The sequence below is a fragment of the Falco rusticolus genome, chromosome 10, assembly GCF_015220075.1.
Source record: "Falco rusticolus isolate bFalRus1 chromosome 10, bFalRus1.pri, whole genome shotgun sequence".
NCBI classification, from domain to species: domain Eukaryota; kingdom Metazoa; phylum Chordata; class Aves; order Falconiformes; family Falconidae; genus Falco; species Falco rusticolus.
In genome coordinates this window covers 8,810,408-8,834,434 of record NC_051196.1, presented here as the reverse complement: position 1 = coordinate 8,834,434, position 24,027 = coordinate 8,810,408, and the positions used below count along the sequence as shown (strand labels likewise).

Genomic DNA, 24,027 nt, shown 5'->3' with positions numbered 1-24,027 from the left:
TCTGTGGGTCTTTTTACTATTCCTGTTCACAGGTAGTATTAGGAAAAACACCTTCCATTGTATTATTACTGGTAGAAGAAAAATAGATACTGAGTATTGACGTTTACATTTCATATGTAATTTGGTTGATCTAGTCAATGTTTGATCAGATACAGGCTAGAATAACAGCTTGCTTTCCTTTCAAAAGAAGGTTTAATCTCTCATTTCATAAAATGTTTGCATATATAGTTAAAATGAGGAAAAATCGTATTGAAAGGTTTGAAAGTGAAAAATCCATGTAAAGATATGTAGTAGGGTATGGAAAATACTTTGTTAATTTCTCTAGGAATTGGTTGTTCTGAGGATAGTTGGTGGGAGCACTAAGGAAGGGATTAGGGGTATGTCCGGGAAAGAGTCATGTGGGGTTTTGCATGTATGCCATTAAATGTTATAACAGTATCTTTAAGGGCTCCTGTTTTGGATAACAAATAAAAACATAGTTTAGAGAGTGTTTGAAAATACATTTAATTGAGTGTTGTATAAATACACAATGAAAACAACTAGGACTTGGAGGACATTGTACAGGACAAAGAGTACTGAAAGATGCAGACCTCTGTGGGAAAAGTAATATTTACTTCAGAAAGTATCATCTATCAGTTTGACAAATGAAGCTTAACTGGCATAAATTTCTGTTATAAAAATCTGCTTATGTAAAGACATTACTGGAATCTAGTTGCGTAGTGAAACCTTTCTTGAACATATTTATCTGAAATGACGAGTATCCTGTCACTTTTATGCATTTATTCTAGCTAGCTATATGACAAAGTAAGTTTTATTTATTCAGTATACTTTTGGCTTTCTAGTACAAAAGATTGCAGCACTTCACTAATTTGGTAGGCATGTGTCTTGGGTGGAAATTGGTCTGACAAGGCTGAAAATAAAAATACCATGTAAGTTGTTATCTCTCCTCTGGGAAACATTGTAGGTGCATTCATGATATTATCAGTGGCTGCTGGCAAGTGGTTGACTGAGCAGGCATTTGGCTGGATCATGGGATCATAGCCTTCCCACAGCTGAGACAAGTTCCTTTTCCTCTGTGCTGCAGTTGATGAGGAACTTCACTAAAGGATTTGGAAAGGCAGTCTAATCTATAATAGACATTGAGGAATTAGCTGGGTGCCCAGTGAACACTCATTGTCATTTTCTGGGTTTAATTTGGGTTAAAACTTACCCTAGAAAGCAAGAATTTTGATGTTTTAAAAGTGAAGCTAGGTAATACCTTGTTTAAATTTGCCATGTACTGTTTAACAGAGCATTTGGTAGGTTTTGGATAACTCTGAAGTTGAAAAAAATTCCATACTGAATTAAGGTGGCAAAATGCATAAGGAAAGATATTTTGGAATAGTTTGATGGATTATCTTTTTGATGCATCACTTTCAGCATGCAGAGGAAATCTTTCCTCTTTGTAGTTGTGATGATCTGAAAGGATACATGTAAGAACAGTTGGAAGTAATTTAGCAATTTGATACTCAGACTGTATTACACATGCAAGTCCCACAGGATTTCAAAGTTTGTAGGGCTTTTGCACTTTAATGTCCTTTCGCATGTAGTGGCAGGGCTGGATAATAGCATAGTACTTTCATTTGAAGGTTGCATGTTGAAGATGGTGGTGCCTGTAGCCCCCAGGAGGTCTTCAGTGATAATCTTTTAGATCTGGAATCTGAGAAACAATGCCATAATGGGGTTTGCTCTTCTTTTGGTGTTGTGGGTGTTTTTTGGTGTGTGGTGGGTTTTTTTTGTTGGGTTTTTTTTTGCGTATTAGAAATAAAACTGCCACTTCTAACTAAGGATTTACAGTGAAGTTTCAATTTTGGGATAGCCATCTGAATAAAAGCAGATGAATAAACTTTAATATCTGTGGTGCTGCATAATGATTCTAAATACTTTCTTAACATTTCTATTGAGTGTTATGGTTGTGGTATATGCTGAATCCAGTTTGTTACAATTATTGTTGACTTACACATTTAGACACTCATAAATGGCATATAGATGGAATTAAGGCATGCTAGAGTCACAGCCAGTAGCTGGGATTGGAATACGGTAGCTTTGTATGTATATGTGAATGCTTTTTTAGTTTGTGGATAGCATAGTTTTAATAGTGACAAATCTGGTGTCCCACTACTCTTCACCATTCTGCAATACATACGTACAGATTATAAGCAAAAGTGAAGCAAGACTTTGACTTTGCTAGTCGTTAATCACTTATATCACTCTTGCATTTTTTCAGCGTGTTTGAACTAACAGCTTAGAGCTTAATGTGAAGATGATTCTAGCCTAAGCCAATGTTCTTTATAAATGGATATGTATTTCTGGAAGAATTTTAGGATAGTCTTTCCACAGTTGAACTCCTGTTCAGTTTTTTTCCTTTGGAGCTTCAGATGCAGTTTTCATGTAGTTTCTTTTGGGAGTGTTGGCTTTGGTTTCTTTCCTAGACTAATTTTTTTTCCTTGATGTTTTTGGTTTTAGAAGTTGTTTTTTTTTTTTTAAGTGTTCTCTCTGAGTGACTGCAGCTTGTCACTGATAGGTAGGCAGCTCTCCCACATTAAATATTTGAGCTGAGGTCATATAAAGCAGATTTTGCCTGAATGTGTCAGAATTAAATGACTTACTCTGATACATCTGAGTCTGTTCCACTATTGAACTTCTTGTAGGGTTCAAAGAGAAGAACAAAAGGTAACAGAGAATACCATTACAGAACAGTTGTCCCTGATTGTACTTTTTTTGTTCTTTATTCCAGAGGCTAAAAATCATTTTGGATATGGTTCATGCATTTTTTTTTGCAGAATTACAGTATAAACAGAAGGAAGGCTTCCTGAGCGCTTTAACTATTTCTTCTATAATGCATTTGCCATTTAAAGTACTACAGAATTTGTAGTTCTGTATTTGAATGTAGCTCACATGAACACACCACTTAAACCTGAAAACTGGAGAATAGGGAATATTTTCCTTCTACCGATTCTGTAGATGGAACATTCGTGCTCTATACATAGAGAATGAGAAAACACATGGGCGCATTAGCTGGAATGCATCTGGCATGTCTCTTCTTCGGGGAGATGGAGTGTTCCGTAGCTGTGAGTTGTTTTCAAAGCAGCAGAAAAAGTTGTTCTATACTTGTTTTTTATCAAAGATATTCTGGCTTTCCAAATTCTTCTTTTGCAACTTGACAACTGACTTCATCTTACACTTCACATAGGTTTTATCCCTGTGATGGAAATGTTTAGCTCCTCCACCAACCACCCTTTATCAAAACAAAAATGACCAAGATCTGTATAGTGCAAGATTGTCTTCTTGAAAAGGCACTGAACGTCTCCCAGGATCTGGGGGCCAGTGGCTTTCACAGGTTGACATGAATTCAGACCATTTAGCACCATGGCTTTGAGCAACCTGGTCTAGTGGAAAGTGTCTCTGCCTGTGGCAGGGTGGTTGTATCTAGATGATCTTTAAGCTCCCTTCCAACCCAAGCCATTCTATGATTCTGGGATTGTTAGTGCCAGGCAAGCTTTCGTCAGCAAACTCATCAGATGGTGCTATCCTAACAAGTCTGTTTTGAGGATATTACCTCTCTGTCTACATGATAAATTAGAAAACCTGTTCAGCACCAAGTCATTCAGTAAAATCCAGGAAGACAAAGTTAATATATGCTCAAAGTGCTACGTTTCAAGATCTCACACCTTACAGAGTATGCCTACTTGTGCTGGGGAAATGAAATTTAGAAGCCAGAATTATGACAGTAGCAGTCATCCTCCTTATATGAGTTGAATTTTGCCTCCACAAAACCTGTGTTCATTTTTTATGGCTGCAGTTGAGGCATTCAACTAGTGTATATTGGTTACAATACTCTATCACAGAGGCAAATAGTATAAATTTATTCTAAGCAGGTTCATCGTTACTTTTCCAATGAAAATTCCTTTCCTTCGCGGAAGTAGTATCTTAGAACCTTTCCAGAAGGCAGCCTCTGTTGGAGCCATTACTTTCTTCTTGGGAAGGGTCTACAGCAGTGATTCAACTTGCTGAGATGAGTAGAATGTGTCCTTCAGTGTGGAAAGGGAACCATGTTTTGTGATCACGTTTTAATCATCTGTCTGCAGCCTGGATGTCATTGCCTGTAAGGAAACCTGACTGACCTCCTGAATCATCTGTGTGGTGGGTTGATCCTGGCTGTTGGCTAAACCCTCACCCGATTGTTTGCTTACTCCTCTACAGTGGGATAGGGGAGAGCAGGAGAAGGGCAAAAGCGAGAAAAACTTGTGGGTTGAGATAAAGACAGTTTAGTAACCGAAGGTGAGAGAAAAAAAAAAAAATCAGTCTCCATGTCCCACCAGCAGACCAAAGCCCAGCAAAATCTACTTTGGTTGGAAAAACTTCCCTAGTTTTATTACTGAGCATGATGTTATACGGTATTGGAATATCTTTTTGGTCAGTTTGGGCCAACTGTTTGTCAGCTGTGTCCCCTCCCAACCTTTTGCCCACCCCTAGCCCTACTCGATGCGGGGGTCAGAGTGAGAAACAGACTGTCCTGATGTTGTGCAAGTGCTACTGAGTGACAACTAAAATTGATTTTATTATCTAAACTAGTATTGGTAATATTTATTACATTTATAATATATACTATATAATAATATATAGTCTAGAAACATTATATTAATATATAATATATAGATATTATACTTACTATCGTCACATAACACAGCACCATATGGGCTGCTATGGAGGAAATTAACTTTATTGCAACTAGACGCCGTATACTGTCCCTGAAAGTCCCCTAGTTCTGTCGTTTCACTGCTCACAGGGTAAATGGGAAATACCAGGTTTTTAGGAAGTGAACACTTGCTTTAATCCTTCTTAGCTAAGTCTTCCAGGTTCAAAACCAGGCATTTGAAGCGTGAGGCTGATGTCAGCAAAGGCATTTATTTTTTGCCTCAGTGCAGTTGGACTGTCAGATAATTTCTCAGTGCTTTCCTGAAGTGAAAAAACTGTTCTTCGTTGACTTTCTGCCCACTGAAACCAGACAGAATTACTTGTTTCTCCAAGTTGTCTTCAGAACGTTTCTTCAGGAGTTACTAAAAGAGGCCTAGACGATACCAGTCTGTGGAGTTAGCCATTGTGCAAAAGCTGAAGCTGTACCAATGCGTATTGTGGAGTAACTGGAGTTACTCTTGAATCCTTAGTGAGGAGAGGTTTACTTCCTGTAAAACTGATTCTGGTCTTTAAGTTTGGTTCTGCGATGACATACTCAGCTAACAACTATGGTAAATCAGTATGTCTTCCTTCCAAGACAGATGACCTGTTTATCTCATGTGACTCATTGCACCAAATGTTACCTCAGATGACTTCAGGTATTTGGAAACTTCCTGAGTTCTCCTGGCAAACATTCCTTCAGTGAGTGGGGTCAACGTTGCTCATATTTGCTGTGATAGTACTGTTCAGCACTTTCCTGAATCCTCCAAAAAAGTGACATCACATGTGTTTCACGAGAGTTGGGAAGTTCTTTTTCACTGTCATGTTGTGTAAGGACTGTGGTCTTGGTTAGAAAAGATGATTTCCATCAATGCTGTAGGGCTCTGGACTCTTTGAAAGGAGTGGAAGCTTAGATATGATGGGCAACCTCTCTGCCTATTACTAGATTGTCAGGTAACATGATAGAAAGTAGTTTCTCTTTTAATAAGCACATTTTTTTTTTTTTAATAGGTACATGGAAATTTACTTGTCAGCAGTTTACCCATGCGAGGTTTCAACTCTGATGTGCAAATTTTAGGTGTTTTGCTTCTGAACCGTAAGCAGCAGACGTGACACTCTAATTACAATGTTGGAAGAGGGTATTGATCTGTTTTCCTTCCTACAGCAACTGGAAGCTCCTTTGCTCCTAAATGAGTTTATAGTCAAACTTTCTTGGATACACTCCTGATTTCATCAGGGTGTCTGGCTGTACCTATGTTTTTCTGGTTCCATTGTTAAAAATCTTTCTAGCCCAAGGAAAGACAAGATATGTCACTGATAATCTTTTATTATTTTTTTTTTTTTTTTTAATATAGGTGAAAAAAATTTTGTCTTTGGACCTTCTGCAATTTTTGTTTTGTGTGAAAGGGTAGAGAAAGGTTAAAGCCTTGCTTAGCCTTGTGGGGTTTGTGTACACATCTTATTTCAAGACTGGTTGAATGCATTTCTTACACGGTGTTAGAATGTTCTCCAGTCTCAGGTGTCAGGGTATTCAGCTTTGCATGAGTACTGCATTGCTCAGGCTCTGGTTCTTGGTAAGTAAATTTCCTGCGATGTTACTCCATCTCTGTTGTTTCCTGTTTTTATGGGTGTAGTAGTATGTTTTGGTCCCAGTAATTTTGCCTTTTTCTGTCTCAAGTAACTGAATTGTGAGGCTTTCTGTGCGTTAGAATTCATGTTGGGTCATTTAATTTACATCTTGGCAGGGCTTCAGAAGCATATAAAAAGAGTGTTTTTAGCTGATGTTTTCTTCAAAACTACCGTATAGCCAAAAATGCTCTTGGAGAATCACCATCTAGTGCCTTGCATACCACTGAATTCTTCTCACTGTTTTATTAAAAAAACATTCTATTTGTGGACTACATAAGAATACCACAAAACTAAAGAGAATTATTTATTAAAGAATATCTATTATTAGACTACAGCTGAGAACAGGTTATAGTAAGAATTGTTTTTTGTGGCAATAATACTACTTAATAAAAATGGCTTTCTAAGAGTTTTATCTGTGTGGGGACACAGGAAGAACACCACCCCTTGGTGGAGACATTTCACTCAGATATAAAGTAGCTCTATGGGTATTGTGTCTATAGCTTTGTCACTTACTTGTGGTTTGGAGCAATTAATCTTTCACTGAGTATAAAATGGGGATGACCCTGTTTTCCCAGGTCATCTGTCATCATGGTAGCCAAAGATAGTGATCTCCTTTATTAAAAGTGTTGCGGTTTTATGATGGAAAGTATTTTATAAGTTGAAGCATTACATTTGTGTTCTGACATCTGGCACAAGAAAAATGTCTTTTGAGTACAGCTGTTAGGCAAAATCTTTATAACTAAACAGTCTTTCTTTAAATACAGTGGCCCAAGATAATGATGTATTTGGTAGGGAAAAACAAAAAAGAAAAAGATGGGGGGGCAGGCTATTAACTTTCCTCTCTGAGTCACCCATGATAACTTAGCCTCATGCTACACATGTTCTGACATCACATGGTGTGGTCACTGCTGGGTTATACCTAATTTTCTGCACTGACGTTCAGGGCTGCGTCTGCAGTTGTGTAGGGTGAGTATTTTATGTCACACTAATGAAGCAGCTCAATCAACGCAGCAGCAGGCACAGTAAGTTTTTGAAATAAAACTGTTTTTTAGAAACTGTAGTGATAGATGATACTGGTGTTATTCCTTTGTAAAGTAGTAGCTTCTGCGACAGTTACCAGAATTAAAAAAAAAATATGAAGCTGACATGATTCTGTTCCTCTAACAAAAAAATGCAGTAACTGCTATTAGATCTGTGTGCGCATGCGCTGTTGTGTTTAACTTATGGGATCCCACCTGTTAAAGTCGTTAAGGTCAGGCTAATGTGAGGAAAATAAAAGCTGAAGGACATTAACTTGTAGTTACGCCTTATTTGTGAGTATCTTAAACATTGCATATTAAATCTGATCCTTACCTTTTTGATTTCTTTACTTTCTGTGCTTGAAACTCTTGCATTTCTTCCTCTGACTCCCCTTAAGGAGCTTACGTGATGCATAAGATTATTCCTATGGAAAGCAAGTTAATACAGTTTTCAACTGAGATCTTTATGTAGAAATGGAATAGTGTAGTGAATTCTGTGCAGCGTGTTGACCAAAGAGAGAATGGTTGTGTTGGGCAACTCAAATAACACCTTTCTACTGGAGGAAGAGTTAGAGGAAACTCTTTGGTTATCTGTTACTATAGTAAGCTTATCTTATTTCCTCAGCTAGATTTGACATTAGCATCAAACCAATAAAGATGTTAAAAAACCCACGTTATGCAGGTCTACCTCATTAACAAGCTGATCTTCAAGGAGATTAGCTAATGTAACTTAACTCTGTAGAAAGAGCCAGCATTTTTTGATGTATGAGTAATCTTTCAGGTAACTTAAATAAAAAAAAACAAGATCTAACTAATGACAAATGGCTTGGCTTTAAAACATGATTTGTGTTTTGTCATTTTTTTTTTCTCTTTTAAAGGAAAAGCCTTTTTCTTACTTGTTTTTTGTTTGTTACAGCTGTGAAATGTTTGGTTGTCAAAATATGTAAAAAACATTCACAGAACTGACTTGAAATGCTATAGCTGTTTATTTTTGCTTGGAGGTCGGATACACAAAGCTATGTAAACCTATAACTGCATGTTTCTTCTCTTACTACACCTATGTTCTTTACACAGATCAGTTTACTTTTAAAAATGTATGTGAACATTTAGGGAAAGGTAGAATGTATTCCGTTTAAAAGGGGGCAAAAAGTATCTGATTCTTCTTAGTGAAGATTAATCTTTCACTAAATAGAGAGTTCATACCTTGTACTTCAAATATGTGAACTTGCTATAACTACAACTGTGTTCTAATGCTGTATTTGCTCTTCCTCATGGGATGGAAAATCTGTTCAGAGTCTTCTTTCTGTCTCTCAAAAATGCACTCTCTGCTCACTTATCATGGGTCTGTATGTTGGTGAGCTCTACATTGAACTAAGATTATCAGCCATCTCTGGGAAGTGTTTTGCTTACTCTTTTGCAACATTGCATTCCCTGCTAATTAGATACATCCGACTCCCTGGTGCCTTTGAAACAAGTCAATGCTTGAGAAGACACATTTGGTCTTGTACAGTGACAGTTTTCCTCATCAGCAAAATTTTCAGGTGATAATTCACACTGGTAATCTAATTTTATCTTTTTTAAAGGTAGGCTGCGGTAGGAATATGATTCCTCATGCAATCTGAACATTTGCTTGAAGTCTTTCTGGTAGTAGGTCTTAAATGATATTTTTGTAATTTTTGGAACAAAAAAATTTTTTGTATTCCTCTTAGTGATTGTTTATGAATCTCTTTGACAGGGGAAGTATGTATTTCTATATACATTGTAAGAAACCCATTTGCTTTGCATTGTTTCCACTTTTTATTTAGAGATGCAATTGGTATGAAATCTTCGTCTTTCATTTTGGCATGCTCCTTTGAATCACCATTTTTGTGAGAACTTGTTTCAGACTCTTTCCTTTTTGACTGAATTTGAGCTGTGACTCCCTCCTTCAAACAACACCAGTTGTTCAGACCAGTGGGTACAATGTGTGCTTCAAGGGAAGTCTTATTGTTTGCCTTAGAAAAATGTCTTTGTCCAAGAGTTTACACATCTTTTACAAAAGAAGACCCAACGCCAAACTTTATGTATGTTTATTCCACCCTGTATACCCAGCTACTGCTAATCTTACTCTGTCAAATAGACCAGATGTAATATTATTCTGGTAGCATGTGCTTCGGTTTTGGAAGCATTTCTTGAATTCAAGACACAGTTTCTGTAAAATAAATTTTCCCCTCACTGGATCTTACAATAAGCAATACAAATAGTAAGTGTTATGGTGCATTGAGTTTGATGGTAACTTATGTAATTGATACGTTTCAGGTACTGTGTCCTGCTTTTGTTGCAAGTATGTTTGTAGCTACTAGCTGAAGGGAGTGCAGAGGAGCTGATAGACTAACACAACATGCATTGCATAAGCCTCATTTCCTTAAGAAATAAAATGGGGAAGGGTGAAGATAACCTGTTAAAGCCAAAGAACTAGCAGTTCAGAAGATGCTGAAAGTACTGATTCTTGATAAGTTTTGTGGAAGTAGGTAGTTGAATAGAAGAACTGTACAAGTATTCAAAGTTAGAAAAAACTTACAGTACAATAAAAATGCTGTTGCACCCCACACTGCTGTGGAGCAGGTGCTAGAGATGCAAGAAAAAGTTCAGTGCTGAGACCTTACTAGACTGAAATTCTAATGAGTGGGATCGAGCCCTTTAGGAATTCAAGCTTCAGTAGCTTGTAGCTCACAGTGTTACTTGTTCTTCGTCTCATCTGGATTTTTCATGTGTTTTTGTAGTGAAGTTTTGTGGATTTTTTTTTTTGTTGTTTGATTTGATTTTCCCCTTAATCTAATTTGTTGTTTAGCACTTTTTATGAAAATAGAATTGCAATATTAGGAAACTTCTTCATGCTTTTTATATAGGATTTAGTCTGCAACTTGCCAAAATTCTGCAGAGTCTGAAAGAACCTATTAATGATCATATGTATGGTTTTCAAAATGAGTAGTTGATTATGATAAATGGAAATAAAACGCTTTTTCTTGGCTTTGTAGCCTTGTTTATCAGTGTTCACACAGGTATGAATGATATTGATTTCAAAACCTCCAAACTATGTTTTTAACACTTTTGGTAGTGCATAGTAGCACATTTCCATATTCAGTTTGCTGGGTCTGAATTTTGTTCAGGATTGTCGTCTGTATGATGTAATTCATAGATATAATTATGACTTTCTCAGACTTTTACCAAGCATGATCAGACACTTCCATAAGGTATAAAATGTTAATTTGGGTATTTGAACAAATAGCATGTAGTCAGTAAAGTGGTAAATGTGGGATTCCTTCCCCCGTGGCCCTAGTTCAGCTTTGTTTCTACTCTCTTCTAGGAAAAAAAAAAAGTAATAATAGAGGTTAAAACATGCTTGTACTTAAAATAGAAAGTAAACCAAGTGTTTTAACATATTTATGGTATGTCTTAATTATTGCATTTAGGCCTGAATCTTCATATTCAGGAATCCTGTAAATGCATACTGATACAGAAGAACTGTTGTAGATAAATGCGTAGATGCAGTCTTCTTCACCTATTATACTCCTCTAAAGTGATTTAGAAAAATAAGTTGCAGCAGATGAACAGACTTCTTTAAACATAGAAAACATTTTTGTGACGTTTGTTCTTTGCTGGATTTTAGAGTATAAGTATCTTTTTCTTACACTCGGCAAAATCAGATTTCAGTTACAGCTACTTACAGCTCTGGACTGTAAACATCGATATACCTATTCTAACCTTGCAATCCCTGTTTGGTTAAAAAACCAACCAACCAAAAAGTAAAAAAGAAGTATTTACTCAAGCTAGTTTTGTATAATGTATCCAAATTTTATATGCTGAAATGGGTGTTGATTAATAAATTAAAATAATAATACTGAAAATGTGAAATCGTTTTAGGGTAAAGTTATAGTCTTACCGTAATGTTTAGGAAATTTCAAGGTGGAGCTTAATTTTTAATTACCAGGTATATCGGTTAAGGTTAAATCAAAGGGTGGCTATGGGAGGAAGATAACTTACTGGAAACAGAAATAAGATTTAGTAAATAGGGCAGTGTTATTTCTAAAGCAAAGCAATATACATTCTTTGTTAGAACTGACAAGGTGCCTAAATTTTCTTTTTTCTTTTTTTTTTTTTTTTTTTTTTCCTGTAAGCAGTCTGAGAAGCTCTTAAGACATTGATTCAGAGTACGAAGTGGACTACAGTTTTGCCGCTTAAATTTTTATACCTTCCTTGAAAATAAATGAAAAAGATTTTTTTCCAAGACAGCTGGGAAATCTTGTTCAGTTGGGTGTGTTCAAAAGGCTGTTTGTTTAATGTAGAGTGTTTATTTTGAAGTCTGGTCTTCCCTTCCTATCCAGAAGCTGGCAAAAGTGATTTGCAAACAAGAAGGGGAATTGTTGGTGAGCAGGAAACTTTCTCCCTGCCAGCTGCCCAAGCTTTTTTCCAATTTCTTGAATATTATGCTAGCTGTTGGGTAAGGAGTGACTTGAAAATGATTTAGCGCTGTTGCTTTTTCTTGTCTGTTACTTCCTTCTAAGACTTCTGCAAAGCTGCGTTACTCTCCACCCAGCAAAAATACACTTGTTTGGAAGGAACAGTCCAGAGATCCAGCTGTCACAGCCTAACTGTGTTAATTAGATCAGTAACTTACCCAGATACAATTTTGAGGGGGTTGGAATACTGGTGAAAGATGGAGGATGATGGTATGGAAGAGTCCTTCAATAGTGACTGACACCTTCATAAAATCCTATGATAGAAAAGGTTTTTTGAAAGACGCTTCATGTTACTGCAGAAGTTCCTAGGTGGGCTCTTAAAAGCAGTAGATGCAACAGCAGCAAAAAAATATAATTTTTTACAGAACTTGCAATTAAAAGATGTCAGTGAGGTCATTGCCACTGGCTGCTAAGGTTTTGGTCTTAGGCACAGCTTTCGAAATGAGACAGCACTTTACATTACTAATGCTTTTTCAGGTGTAATACTGACTTGATAATGTTTGATATGTCCCTCTTCAGAGAGGTTAGAAGCTGACAGAGTCCTGGCTGACCAAATCATTGTGTGCACTGTCAGCCAGTGTGGTTTCCCCTGTACTGAGTGATATTGGAGGGACACAACTGCAGTAGGTGAATATGCATCTAGCCTGTGGTGATGGTTATAACATCCCTATTTATTCTCTCTTCTTCCTCTTCGTTCTGCCCGTGCTTCTCTTTTCTGTGATTTCCTTTTTTTCTGCTTTTTATGGTAATTATCGATTTTCATTTTGCTTTGCATTGATACAACCTCAGTGGATGAAGTTAATCCTTAAATACACAAATCCCAGACTTTCCAAACCTATCTTAGAGGTTTGCTTACTGAGTAGCAATTGCTAGCCTTCTTTCAGCAGAAACACCTGTTGGTTTAGTGGAATGAGATATGGCATGTATTGCCATATTCCGCTCCGCTCCCCCCCCCCCCCAAAAAAAAAAAAAAACCACCAAAAACCAACAAACAACCAAACAAACACCAACCCAAACCCAACAAACCACCAACCAAAATAACAACCCAAACCCACCAAAAACAAGCTAGAATATTTTTCTTAGAAAGCATAGAAATTATTTCTGATACCCAGGAGTAATGAAGATCATAGTTGGTCTGCATGTCTGCAGGAGGGTATCTATTGCAATAGTGGGAAGGCCGATCCTGTGAATAAGGTGCTAATCTAAGATTTGGGAGCTATTGATGGAGCCTGTTTTACATCCTTTGGAGGGGCATAGATTACTTCATGCTTCATTTCCCTGTGTGTAAGATGGTTTAAAGGCTCTGCAAAAGAGAAAAATACCAAAATGAAATAAATATTGAGGCATTCAGGAATTTGGATCGTCCAGGTTATTTCAGGTAGTCCTGACTAACAGTGCCAGTACGTTGCAGGGAGGATTGAAATAGTACTTCTTCTTTTTCCTGACTCGAAAAAATTTTTTCCTGTTTATAAAGAAAGGGCCTGAGGATCATCTTATCCTATTATTTGTTGTATCCTTGATAATATGGCAAGCCTCCGGAACGTCTGTCGTTCAAATTCCCCAAGATTGTTGGATGCATTTCTTTGACTTGATTAGAAGAACTGACTGTGAATTTTGCCAGGTCATTGTGGGAAGCCTGTTTTCACTCTGTCTTCTAACCAGCACTTCGTTTAAATATTTTGTGGCTGTTATGCTTCAATAAAGTCTTTCTTCTCTAGAATACATCAGAGTTAAATGATTTTTATGTAAATTTCAATGTCCAGGCTACTTCAGACTTTAGATGCACATAGCCTGTGATGTTCTATAATGAGATCAAGCAGATTTTTTTCACAATTTCATGCCATGTGTTTTAGGCCTATCAAAGGTATGTTTTTGTTTCTAGTATTTATGTTAGTTCTTCTTTGACCTCTTGTTCACTTCGGTTCCAGCTCTGACATCTGTATGGGACTGAGTTAAATGGGGTTATCTTTTTGTGGTATTTTCTGTCTTCAGCCACCAAGATTTTCTGTAGCAATGTTTTTAAAAGTATGGCAAGACCTCAGGTATGTTCTGTTCCCTTTCACAAAGGCATAAGGTGGAACATGAGTTGTTTTCATGCTTCTGTGAAGAGCTTTTTCAAAACTCCTAAAAAGTGACAAGAATTCTTGATAGTTTAAAACTTCTAGTGTTTCAAATGGTTTAAGAACTTTGCTATGGAAAGGATTTTACTTCACAGCAGATTTTAGTGATATCTTTAGCACTAAGTACTGTTTTGAAAAGAAGGGTAAGTGCTACTGTACTCCGCCACCTGCATCTGTATATCTTTCACAGTGACAGTATGTTTCTGACTTTGAATGTGTACAGTTGTACTTCTGAATACTCAAAATGATTTATTAACTTTACATGTAGGATCTATAATGGTAGTTTTCAAGTATTGTGTGGCATAATTGCTGATGTTCTTTCTCTGTGATCTGTAGTGTGTTTCTTCTGCGCAGACATGAAAATTACATCCTTTGTAACAGATCACCAAAGTCCTTACATTAAAAGCTTTGCATGTATGATTACAATACATAGAGCTCAAATGTATTTTTATCAGGAGTTTTGTAAGTGAAAAGACAGAGTTTATCAGAGTTCTCATTATTGGAATGTAAGTTGCATTAACAGCTCGCTTCTGGAATTTCAAGGGCAAGCAAGAGATGGCATGTGACCCTTTCATGGGGAAAGATTTATATAAGAAGGGAGTTTAGGGGACTAGGGTTCAGGAACCAGCAAATGGTGCCAGAATTTAATGTGTTGCATGTTTGTATTGTTTAAAGAAAAAGATGGGAAAAGAGGAAGGAGAAAGAGGGCAGATCAGAAAAAGTTAGCTGGGGAGAGAAGTTGCTTTTCCTTAATAGCTAAGGTACAGACTGCTCATCAGCATTCTTATAGGCTGAATTTCAGTTTTGGTGTTGGGCAGATTTGCTATGTGTGTGTTGTACAGGGACAAGAATATAATGTCTAAATTTTTAAGCCTGATTTACTGTGTGGTCAGCTTTGATCTTAATGGAATAGTCTCAAACCATCTTAAAAGTAAAGATACTATTGGATGATGATAATGATTACTGTTACCTGGCACCCTTCATGAAAATGAAATTGCAATTCATTGCTGCAGGTGTAAAATTACAATTTTTAAAATTGCTGCAATATCTAAACAATTTTTGCACCCTTCTTCAGGTGATGTGTAAATATTTCACTATGAAATGAAAAAGAATCGCAAAACACTTGAGTTAAAGTGTAGGAATAATTTTGCTTTTGTAGAAATAACTTCATGAAGATAACAATATGGGTGCTTAATAATAGTAATAACAGTAGTTTTGTTGGAAATCTGTATTTTGAATTCTTGTTACTGCGAGGCATGTTTAGCATATATAATTAATAATGAAAGCAATTACTATTTTATGTGGAACACATTGTTAACATACAATGATCTTCTGTGCTATGCTCATGCATGTGTATACTAATGAAGTAGTTTGTTGTCTGTGTGATGTGAAGCACTTTCAAAAACCTCCAGAAACTTCTGTGTCATTGATTTGAATTCAGCGAGCAGTGCTAGCCTTGGGGTTTCCACCAGGTTTTTGGGCAGCTTGCACATTATTTCGAAGGATACCAACAGACAGCAATCTTTCTATTGATAATACAAAGGTCCTTCTTGCTGGCTATGGCAATATGAATCCATTAACACTGGAATAACCTATTTTTCCAATTTAAAACCAAGGTGTCGATATTAATGAGTGCCATTTCTTCCTGTCACTCTTAATAAAGGCAGCGGAACAAAGACTGAAACCTCTGGAGTCTTTGTAGATCTAGAATCTGTAAAACAGGTACTGGCAGGCACTAACTGAGGAGGTTACTACTGGCGTTCACTGACTGTGCAGTGTGTGTTTAATGTGGCATCACATTTGGTTCATTAGCTTTAGTTAATAGGAATTTCATTTGGATATTGAAGGAATGTCCTTTTAGTGTTAAGAATTAATAAAAAGGCTTGAAAGAAGGACTTTGGAAAGGATGGATGCAGAGTGGCGGGAGTGTGGTCAGGTTCTAAAAATTATTAATGGGAAAATCTTACCTTATTTTTTTAATTTGAAAAAATGGGGGTAGAGGTTACTGAGGTACTCCCCTCTCTAGTTTGACCAAGTGAGCTGTACAGTGTAATGGAATAGGAAATGGTGCTCTGGCAGTGTCAGTGCACTTCTGAGGCCTCACTGGTGTTGTGAGCCTCAGTCCATGTAGACTGGAAATAACTGCACCCATTATACAAAATATGGGAGACGGTGGATACATTTAAATGTGTACTGAAGGCACAGGCATTACTGGAAAAACTATTATTTAACATTTAAGTGTTCTTTCTGCCTCTTCTCCTCTGCTCAGATTTTCTAGTTTGTTTTTTAATAAAGATTTCCAAATTTTGTAGAATATTCATAGTAAATTCCTTTACATAAAATAAATTTTGCATTATTGAGTAAACATGTTTTCAAATATGTTTAGAAATTATCAGAAGAAAGACCAACCGCCTCCTATGTTTGAAAAATCATTAAAAAATAAAGATGTGAATTAAACCTGGCATAATGATGAGTTAACATTTGGTATCTGGCCTTGATATTTTTTGGAAAGATGTCAGTAGTTATCAGTAGCATATACTGAAACAATTTTTAGCTGTTGTTGAAATCCTGTGATCTGATTCCCCACCCCCCCCCGTTGTGCTAAAACAGTTGAGAATGTAGAACCACTTAGGTATTGAGTTGTAGCCACCTCTTGAATAATCTGGTATCTTCAGACAGAACTGCTCTGCTGAAAGGTGAATGTGTTAATAAGTCAGCTGAATGTAGATAGCATCGACACCCCCTCACCGAAAACCATGGGATTTAGGGACTGTTATTTAACTGCTTGTATAGAAAAATGCCAACAGAGAATCAACAGTAATTACACCATAAAGTATTGGAAAAGTGTGGTGAGCATACTGTACTGAATTGGTTTTATTGTTAAATGGGAGTGCAACTACTGAGTCTTCTCTTGCACAGGTTTTAATCTGGTGTAGAGCATTAAATGAATTACTTTGTATTTGCATTCATGTAAAGGGGTAGAGTCCATAAGACAGACCATTTATATCTATCCTTTTGCTTCCATATAAGGATTAAATGTAGATTTCTGTATTTGGGTGAAGTGCACTTCCAGTCAAAGAAAGAAGCTTCTTGTGGTGAGAGTAGGCCAGGTCCTCGCTGCCTGCAGAATGGAGTGTTTTTTAAGTGTTACTGGGTCTAAACTTTTCACAAAAAATGAAACTTGCAGTTCAGTAACATGTATATTTGAAAATAATAATTTTCTTTTCCAGATTTGTAATTGCAAACATATAAAACTCTTGAGTTTCTGAATAATTGCCTTGATCTGGAAGGATGTGTTCATTAAAAATCCCCCCAAATCCTCCCCTGCCTTGCTTCTGTCCAAAACCAAACCAAATTCTGGTGGGATGGAGTTTCTCCCATCTATCTCTTTGTATACAATTTAAGAAAGCATGTGAAATAGTTGTATTTCATACATTGTAAGTAGATCTGTAAACTTCTCTCACAGGACTTTTCTGTGGAAGGATTAATAGTGCTTTCTTATTTTTTAGTATTTATCTCTGATGGATGTGAATACTTATTTTTCTTATTTTTTCTGATGCTTTTATCTTGGGTACAGAACTTTTCACCTTGATTTTTTTCCCCTTTAAAATATTGTATTGCTGTCATGTATCCTTCATGCATCTTCCTATAAACTCTTTTTTTTCCAACTTTGATCTTTCTTTATATTTAAGTTGATGATTTTCTGAAGATTCATCTTAACTGCTGTGGACCTTAACTTAGACTGTTTAATATCTGGAATGTTTTTGAGATGTCTGTGAGCCTTTCTGAAAAGGATCCTTTTCTAACTTCTTTTGAAAACTTGGGTATCAAATCAGTTGCACTTGAACTAAAGGTAGATAGAAGGTGTTTCTTTTATCAATAATGTTTTCCTAACAGCAGCCTCCAAGATGGAAAAATCAGGTATAATTGTACTGGGTATAAATGACTAGTTTTGGGAGCAGGGGGCAAGTTGTAAGAGAAGAGGTCAGAAACTACCCTGTGCCCATCACAGCTGCTTCCAGCCAGTTTTGAAACTGGTGTAAGCACCCCATCGCGTGCTAGAACCTCACCCAGCTAGGGGAGCTGGTGGCACATCTGCTTACATGTATTTAAGGCAGAGCAACAGCTGTGCAAGGCAGGTGGTGTGGAAGGGGACATTCCAGGGGACGAAGCTAGAGACATTGTCTTGGAAGGAGTTGCTCCATGCCAGAGAAGGCATATCCCCTGAGGGCTGCTGGCTGCTGGTGATTTATGCTGTGTTGGGGACACCCCTGGAGGGACTATAGCCTGTAGGTCTGTGCTGGGGCAGAACGAAATGAAGAGGCAAGAAACAGCAGAATAAAACTCTGTGTGCATGACCCCAGCCTCTCTGACCACTGCCCGTCACCTTGCCAAATGAATTGGGGTGGATGGGCCAACAAGGGAAGCAGAGATTAGGGAGTGGGGAGGAGAAGTGCTGGACTGAAGTTGAGCCTCAGAAGGGAGAGGAAAGATGTATTCTCAAATGTTTATTTCATTGTTTATTGTTGTCTTTGTACCTGAATCTGTGGTGAAAACCTTATGTTAATTGGCAAGAAATTAAATTGAAGTACTAATTCCCTGCGCCAAGATTGGTTTTCCTGTGACGCTAACTGGTAGTCTATGAAGCAGCCAGTTAAGAAACAAACCTTAGTATAGCCCATATATACTGTGTAGAATCTGCTAATTATCTCTGAGGATATTTTAAGCTGGTTAGAGCAGGTGATGTTTAAGGCCTAATTAACGAATACCGAAATCTACTAGTTAATGCTAAAGACAGATTTCTGAATCCATTGAGTATCTGGAGCAGTTTAACACATGTTATTATCATTCTGATGGTAATCTAATCTTAGCTACCAGGAGAATATAATTCCATATGATGGTGTGCTCTATTATATTTTAAAGTCATCTTGTAAAAGAATTTGGAATTCTGAACCAGACTTGAAACTGCTAGAGCTTATTGCTACTCCTTATTTTTTTCTCTTGAAAGCACTTAATTTCTGGTGAAGTAAGAACAACCCAAACCAGTTTGTGTGTATATGTATTTGTACATATTTGCACCTCTTATTTTTATATCTAGTAACTTACTAAGATATGTTATGCATTTAGATTCAAAACTACAGCTTTTTCAACTGGACCATGATAAAGCATCTGGATGATTGCAATTTTCAAAGCATCCTGTACCTGCCTTCAGTACTCCACAGGAAAAAATTTGAAGCATGTAGGAGCATTGTACAGTGGTAGTAAAACATTTGGTAGTGGAGTAAAACAATTAGAAAGTAAGATTTAAGGATCCATGCTAAAAATCTAGTTTAAGGATTCACCTTGGCTTTACTTGAGACTTTCAGAGAAGAATAATGCATGTGCAGAAGAGTACAAAAGGAGAAAATTTTATCCTATATATAATGATTTCAAGGCATTGCCTCAGCATGTGAAACTCTCATTTAGTTATTCGTTGACTGATCCCAGAGATGAACTGAAGTGCAAGTTCAGGTAACGTAAGTTCAATCTGGCTTTCAGAAAATGTTCAGAGATACATTTCTTTAAGGTAATTTCTTCTTGAAGTTTACAATCCTTGAAGGCAAAATGGAATTACATGCAGTAGGGTCTTCTAACACTGACGGCCAGCATTTGTGGCCTTCCAAGGAAAGTAATCTAAAAAGGGCTGATAATGTTTTGACATTTAGGAGTGAATATTACTTTTTTTTTAAATAAAAATTATACGTATCTTAATTATGAATTAAAAGAAGCTCCTATACTCTAAAGTAAGGAGTGTTTTTCTAGCAGTCTAATAAGAAGAGAACTAGAGTGATTGGCAGCTTCAGAACATGATGAAGGGAGAAGAAATCCTGAACTGAGTAGAGAAACTCAGGGAACTTACACACAGCAGGGACTGAACACTTTTTGCTGCTGTAATTCTTTGATACTTCCCTTCCAGGAAATCTTGGTATTTCTGTTCACCTCGGTCCTCTGCCTTTTCTTGCTGTTGGCCTCTCAACTGCTAGTTTTGCTGTACTTGGAGGGTGTTTGTGCGCACTGCTGTCTTGGATGCATTTGTTTGCCGCCTTTTCCTTGCTCCACCTGTCAGCATTAGAACGACAAAAGGAAGAAGAGATTTGACAAAGATAAGATTTAGGAAAAGCAGATAACATGGTAATTTGAGACACTAACTCAGCAAGGGAAGTCAGTGAAGGAACAGCCCTCTCAGAGTGAAGGAGAGAGTAGTAGAGGCTATGAAGTAGGTGACTGCGTGAAGGAATGAGAGGAGAGGTGAGTTCTGAGTGGGGTACCAAAGGTGAAGGGTAAGAGGAGAGCAGAGAAGGCAGAAGGCTGTTTATTGCATGCTAGCAACAAAATACCTATTCCTGCCATGTCTAGTTGAAAATGTACCTGTTTTGTTCTTTTTTGGTTTTTTTTTTTTGGGTTTGTTTTTTTTTTTTTATGTGGAAGAAAGAAATAGGAACTGGATGTCTATAGAAGAAAGGAGGAATGCAGGACTGTGTTTGCCTGCCTGAGGAGGGATGGTGTGTGACTGTCTGTTCATCTGAGAACTGTTTAGGGAGGGAATGGTAAAGCTTTGCCATTTATGCCTCCTGATTTTGGAAGGATGTTGAGATGAAATGGTAGGGGGAGAGGAGTGATAATTCAGTAGAATATGTTGTGTAAGAAAGAGTACCTGAGGCAACACTTCATCTTAAACAAGTGAAACTAGTGACTGATGCCCCTATGCAGTTCTTAACAGCGTAGTAGATATGGAGCTCCTTTTCCTTAAAAAAACTGCAGCTGTAGCCATGTCTGTACTTGTTCCTTGGTTTCTGGCCCATCCTAACTCTGTTTTCTCAGCACCTCTGCAGCTTCTCTCTAAATATATCTCCTTATGGCTTTTAACTTGCTGATTACATCTCTTAGTGCTACTTGCATCTCATAGCTACCCCGTCTGACTGCAGTTCCTTCAGCATGCTGCCCTTGGGAATCACAGTCAGTATGTGTGCTATATTTGGGGTAAGAGTGCTGTTAGGAGTTTACTCTGTGTAGTTCATATGCCCATTGTACCAAGAATGTCTGTTCTTAAATTATTTTCAAGAGAAAATCATAGCATGTACATAAACTGGAGAAAATGCTTATTAAATACTCAGACTGATTCTACCTAAATGCCTTGCAAAGTTTATTGTGGATTTTAAGATAGCAGCTAACTCAAACTGTAAATTAGCAAGAAGCTTAAAGGAAGCAATGTTTTTCCCCATGAGAACATTGATTTATAAATTGCTTTATGCTAGCAGGCTTGAGTTGTCAGACTGAAAATGTTTTTTTATGGTAAAGCCAGGAATATAATGTATTCATTGCTGCTGCTTGGGTGTCTGCAGAGGAAGCAACACATATGGACTGCTACCGCTAATGCAGAATTTGTACTGTTTTGTACTATCAAAGTACAGCTTTGAGAACTTCACAAGAAAGTGTTAAAAAAATTTAATGTTTAATCTCAAACTTTTGTAATATGCCTTTAGAGAAAGGGTGATCCACTTTACTGTGGTGGGTCAGCATAGATTGTTTAAAATATCTATTAATAGTTTTAATGGTTGCAAATTTCAGCTTTGCTATTTAGGAAGCTTAATGTATAGTCTAATGAAAACTAGTTTCCTAAGTATTTTTTTTTGTTTGTTTATTTTAAATGAAACTTCTATCCATGCTGGCAGTGATACCAGCTTGCTTCCTTATCTGTATTTCTCATCTATGATCCACTTAATGGGAAACGGAATGCAAATACAGTGGTAGTCCGGGGCTGTGTGTGCGCTGCTTGGTCAGTTTGAATGGATGCTGCCTTGCAGAAGAAGTAGCTGTTCAGCTCTGCTGCTTTTCCTGTCTCTTCAAAGTAAAGAACAGTAGTTTGGGCCTCTCATCTCGACCTGGCAATTGACTTGCAAGCATGTGTGTGTTTTGTGTCCGTGTACCTCTGAAATTATATTAGAATCGAGATACAGAAATTGCTAAAGTGAAGATGGGTAGGTAATGTTATCACAGAAATCTTGTTTTCTTGGGTTTAAAATGTGTATAGAAGGGTAGAGAGGTCTTTGAGGTACATGTGAAATACTTGGCCATGTTAAAACAGTTTCCTTCAGAAATCAGAACAATGTTAATTTTTCAATTTGTTTCGTATATTTGTAAGGTAAATAAAACGGAGAATTTGCTTTCTTCTGTAGGAAAAGGCAAGATTTGTTCAAGTGGAAAGATTGTTCTTCCCAGTATTGTGCCAAGCTTTAAATGTAAAAAATAGAAGTTGAAGGCTATTGATTGCATGCTTTATGTTGTGCAGTGGCTCAGTTCAAAATGGTTCTAGCTTTTGGCATTCCTTCAGGGTAGTAATGATTAATGTAAAAACTGAGACACTATATTGTAGTGTATGCCTGAGCTAAAATTCAGTAAAAAAATAAAAAAAAAAAATGATTTTTTTTTCAATGTTTACTCCAGGACTTCAGCAGGTGAAGAACAAAATTCATGTTTGTATGTGCATTCCTGTACCATTCACGATGACAGGATGCTACAGTTATATATTTGTGGTGTTTCTGAAGGGCTTCCTATCTATAGCACTGTGGCTTTAAAAAAAGGAGGGTATATAAAAAAAAGACAGTTGCATCAGATAAGTTATGGGAAATTTGCAGATTTTCTGTACACTTTTGTTAGAAAATCACTGGTGATTCGTCCAAGGAAAGCAACTAGAAATACTGGCAAGGAACTAGTGTATTCTGGGTAAATCATGCAGATTTTTAATTTATAGGCCTCTTTTTGAAGACTACCTGTTGACAAATGTTTGACTTCTTTTTTGAATATCACATTATCCATTATTTTAGTTTTTAATTTGCTACTGTTTGTAGAGAAAGACTAGAATTACAAATAATCATCTGTCACTTTGAAAACATGCATGGCAGGCATAGGCTGGATGCAGTTTGCAGCTTCATTTCATGTAGTGACTCCTTGTGTTACTACTGGAGAATATTAAGTTTGCATTTATTATGTGACTTGCAAGACACATTTGAGGTGGCTGTTCTGCCTCTTGAGGTGAAACATTTCCTAATATTGGGTATACCCTGAAAATATTCTCAAATTTATGGTGATCTAAATTCCACCAATTTGCCTTTAAGTAATTGAATTTTATCTTTCAGCAGGTCCAGCAGAAGGTTTGGGAAAAATAATACAAAGATTTCCTCAGAAAGACTGGGAAGACACTCCTTTTCCACAGGGAATAGAGTTGGTAAGTTTGCATTACACTTTGTAATTTTTAGAATTTGTTTCACATACAATTGGAAGATATGTCTGCCTTCATACAATAATCTGTATTATCTAGCCCAACAGGGAATGGATAGAAATTACATGAGTAGAGGGGGTAGATAATGGCTTTAACAATAAAAACTTTGGCTAACAGAAGGTAATTTATTTTGGTCTGTACCACTTAGTAGATAGTCCTAGAATACAGAAAAAGTCTGGTGCAAATTTAGAAATAGTATATTTAAAATAAATGTTTGTTTGTAAGTTTATCATTGACTTTACCCAGTGTTCTGTCCTTGACAGATGGCATAATGGGTGCTTACAAAAACGGCACACTGAACAAGACTTGTGTACAGTGATCTATTTTAAATACCTTTTCTGAGAGCTCACTGAGTGCCACTTCTTTTCCTTCCTTGGTCTCATATTGTGAGATGCAATGAAAAGTTATATCTTACTCATTAACTATTCATTCATTAACTCATTCATTAAACATATGGCTCTAAAAATCCCACAGAGAGATGAAATACTGTGGTCATACTCTGCAAATTAGATTCTGAGAAGTCAGAGTGAAACTCTTACTGCCATGAACTTAGGAACTTCTGGGTTGGGTTGAGCTAGAGAAGGAGATGGTCTGTAGGAAGTGTTGCAATACAAGTCTTTGTACTGTGGGACAAAATCAGCTGCAGAGGACAAAGACAGTGACTCTTCACTGAATTTATTACACAGATGTAACAAACATAGTGAGCCTTTACCAGTATGATACCT

The 24,027-nt window shown here is 37.0% G+C and overlaps 1 protein-coding gene across 5 annotated transcripts in view; it reads left to right on the top strand.

Annotated features, from left to right (window-relative positions):
- Nucleotides 1-24,027, top strand: part of SBF2 (SET binding factor 2) — a 255,148-nt gene that overhangs the window by 22,656 nt on the left and 208,465 nt on the right. For 4 of the 5 annotated variants that reach the window (XM_037402206.1, XM_037402209.1, XM_037402208.1 and 1 more), the window contains exon 2: nt 23,160-23,248. In XM_037402206.1, the coding sequence (XP_037258103.1) occupies nt 23,160-23,248 (89 nt within the window). The remainder of the gene's footprint in view (nt 1-23,159; nt 23,249-24,027) is intronic. The other variant, XM_037402207.1, reaches the window with a different exon arrangement.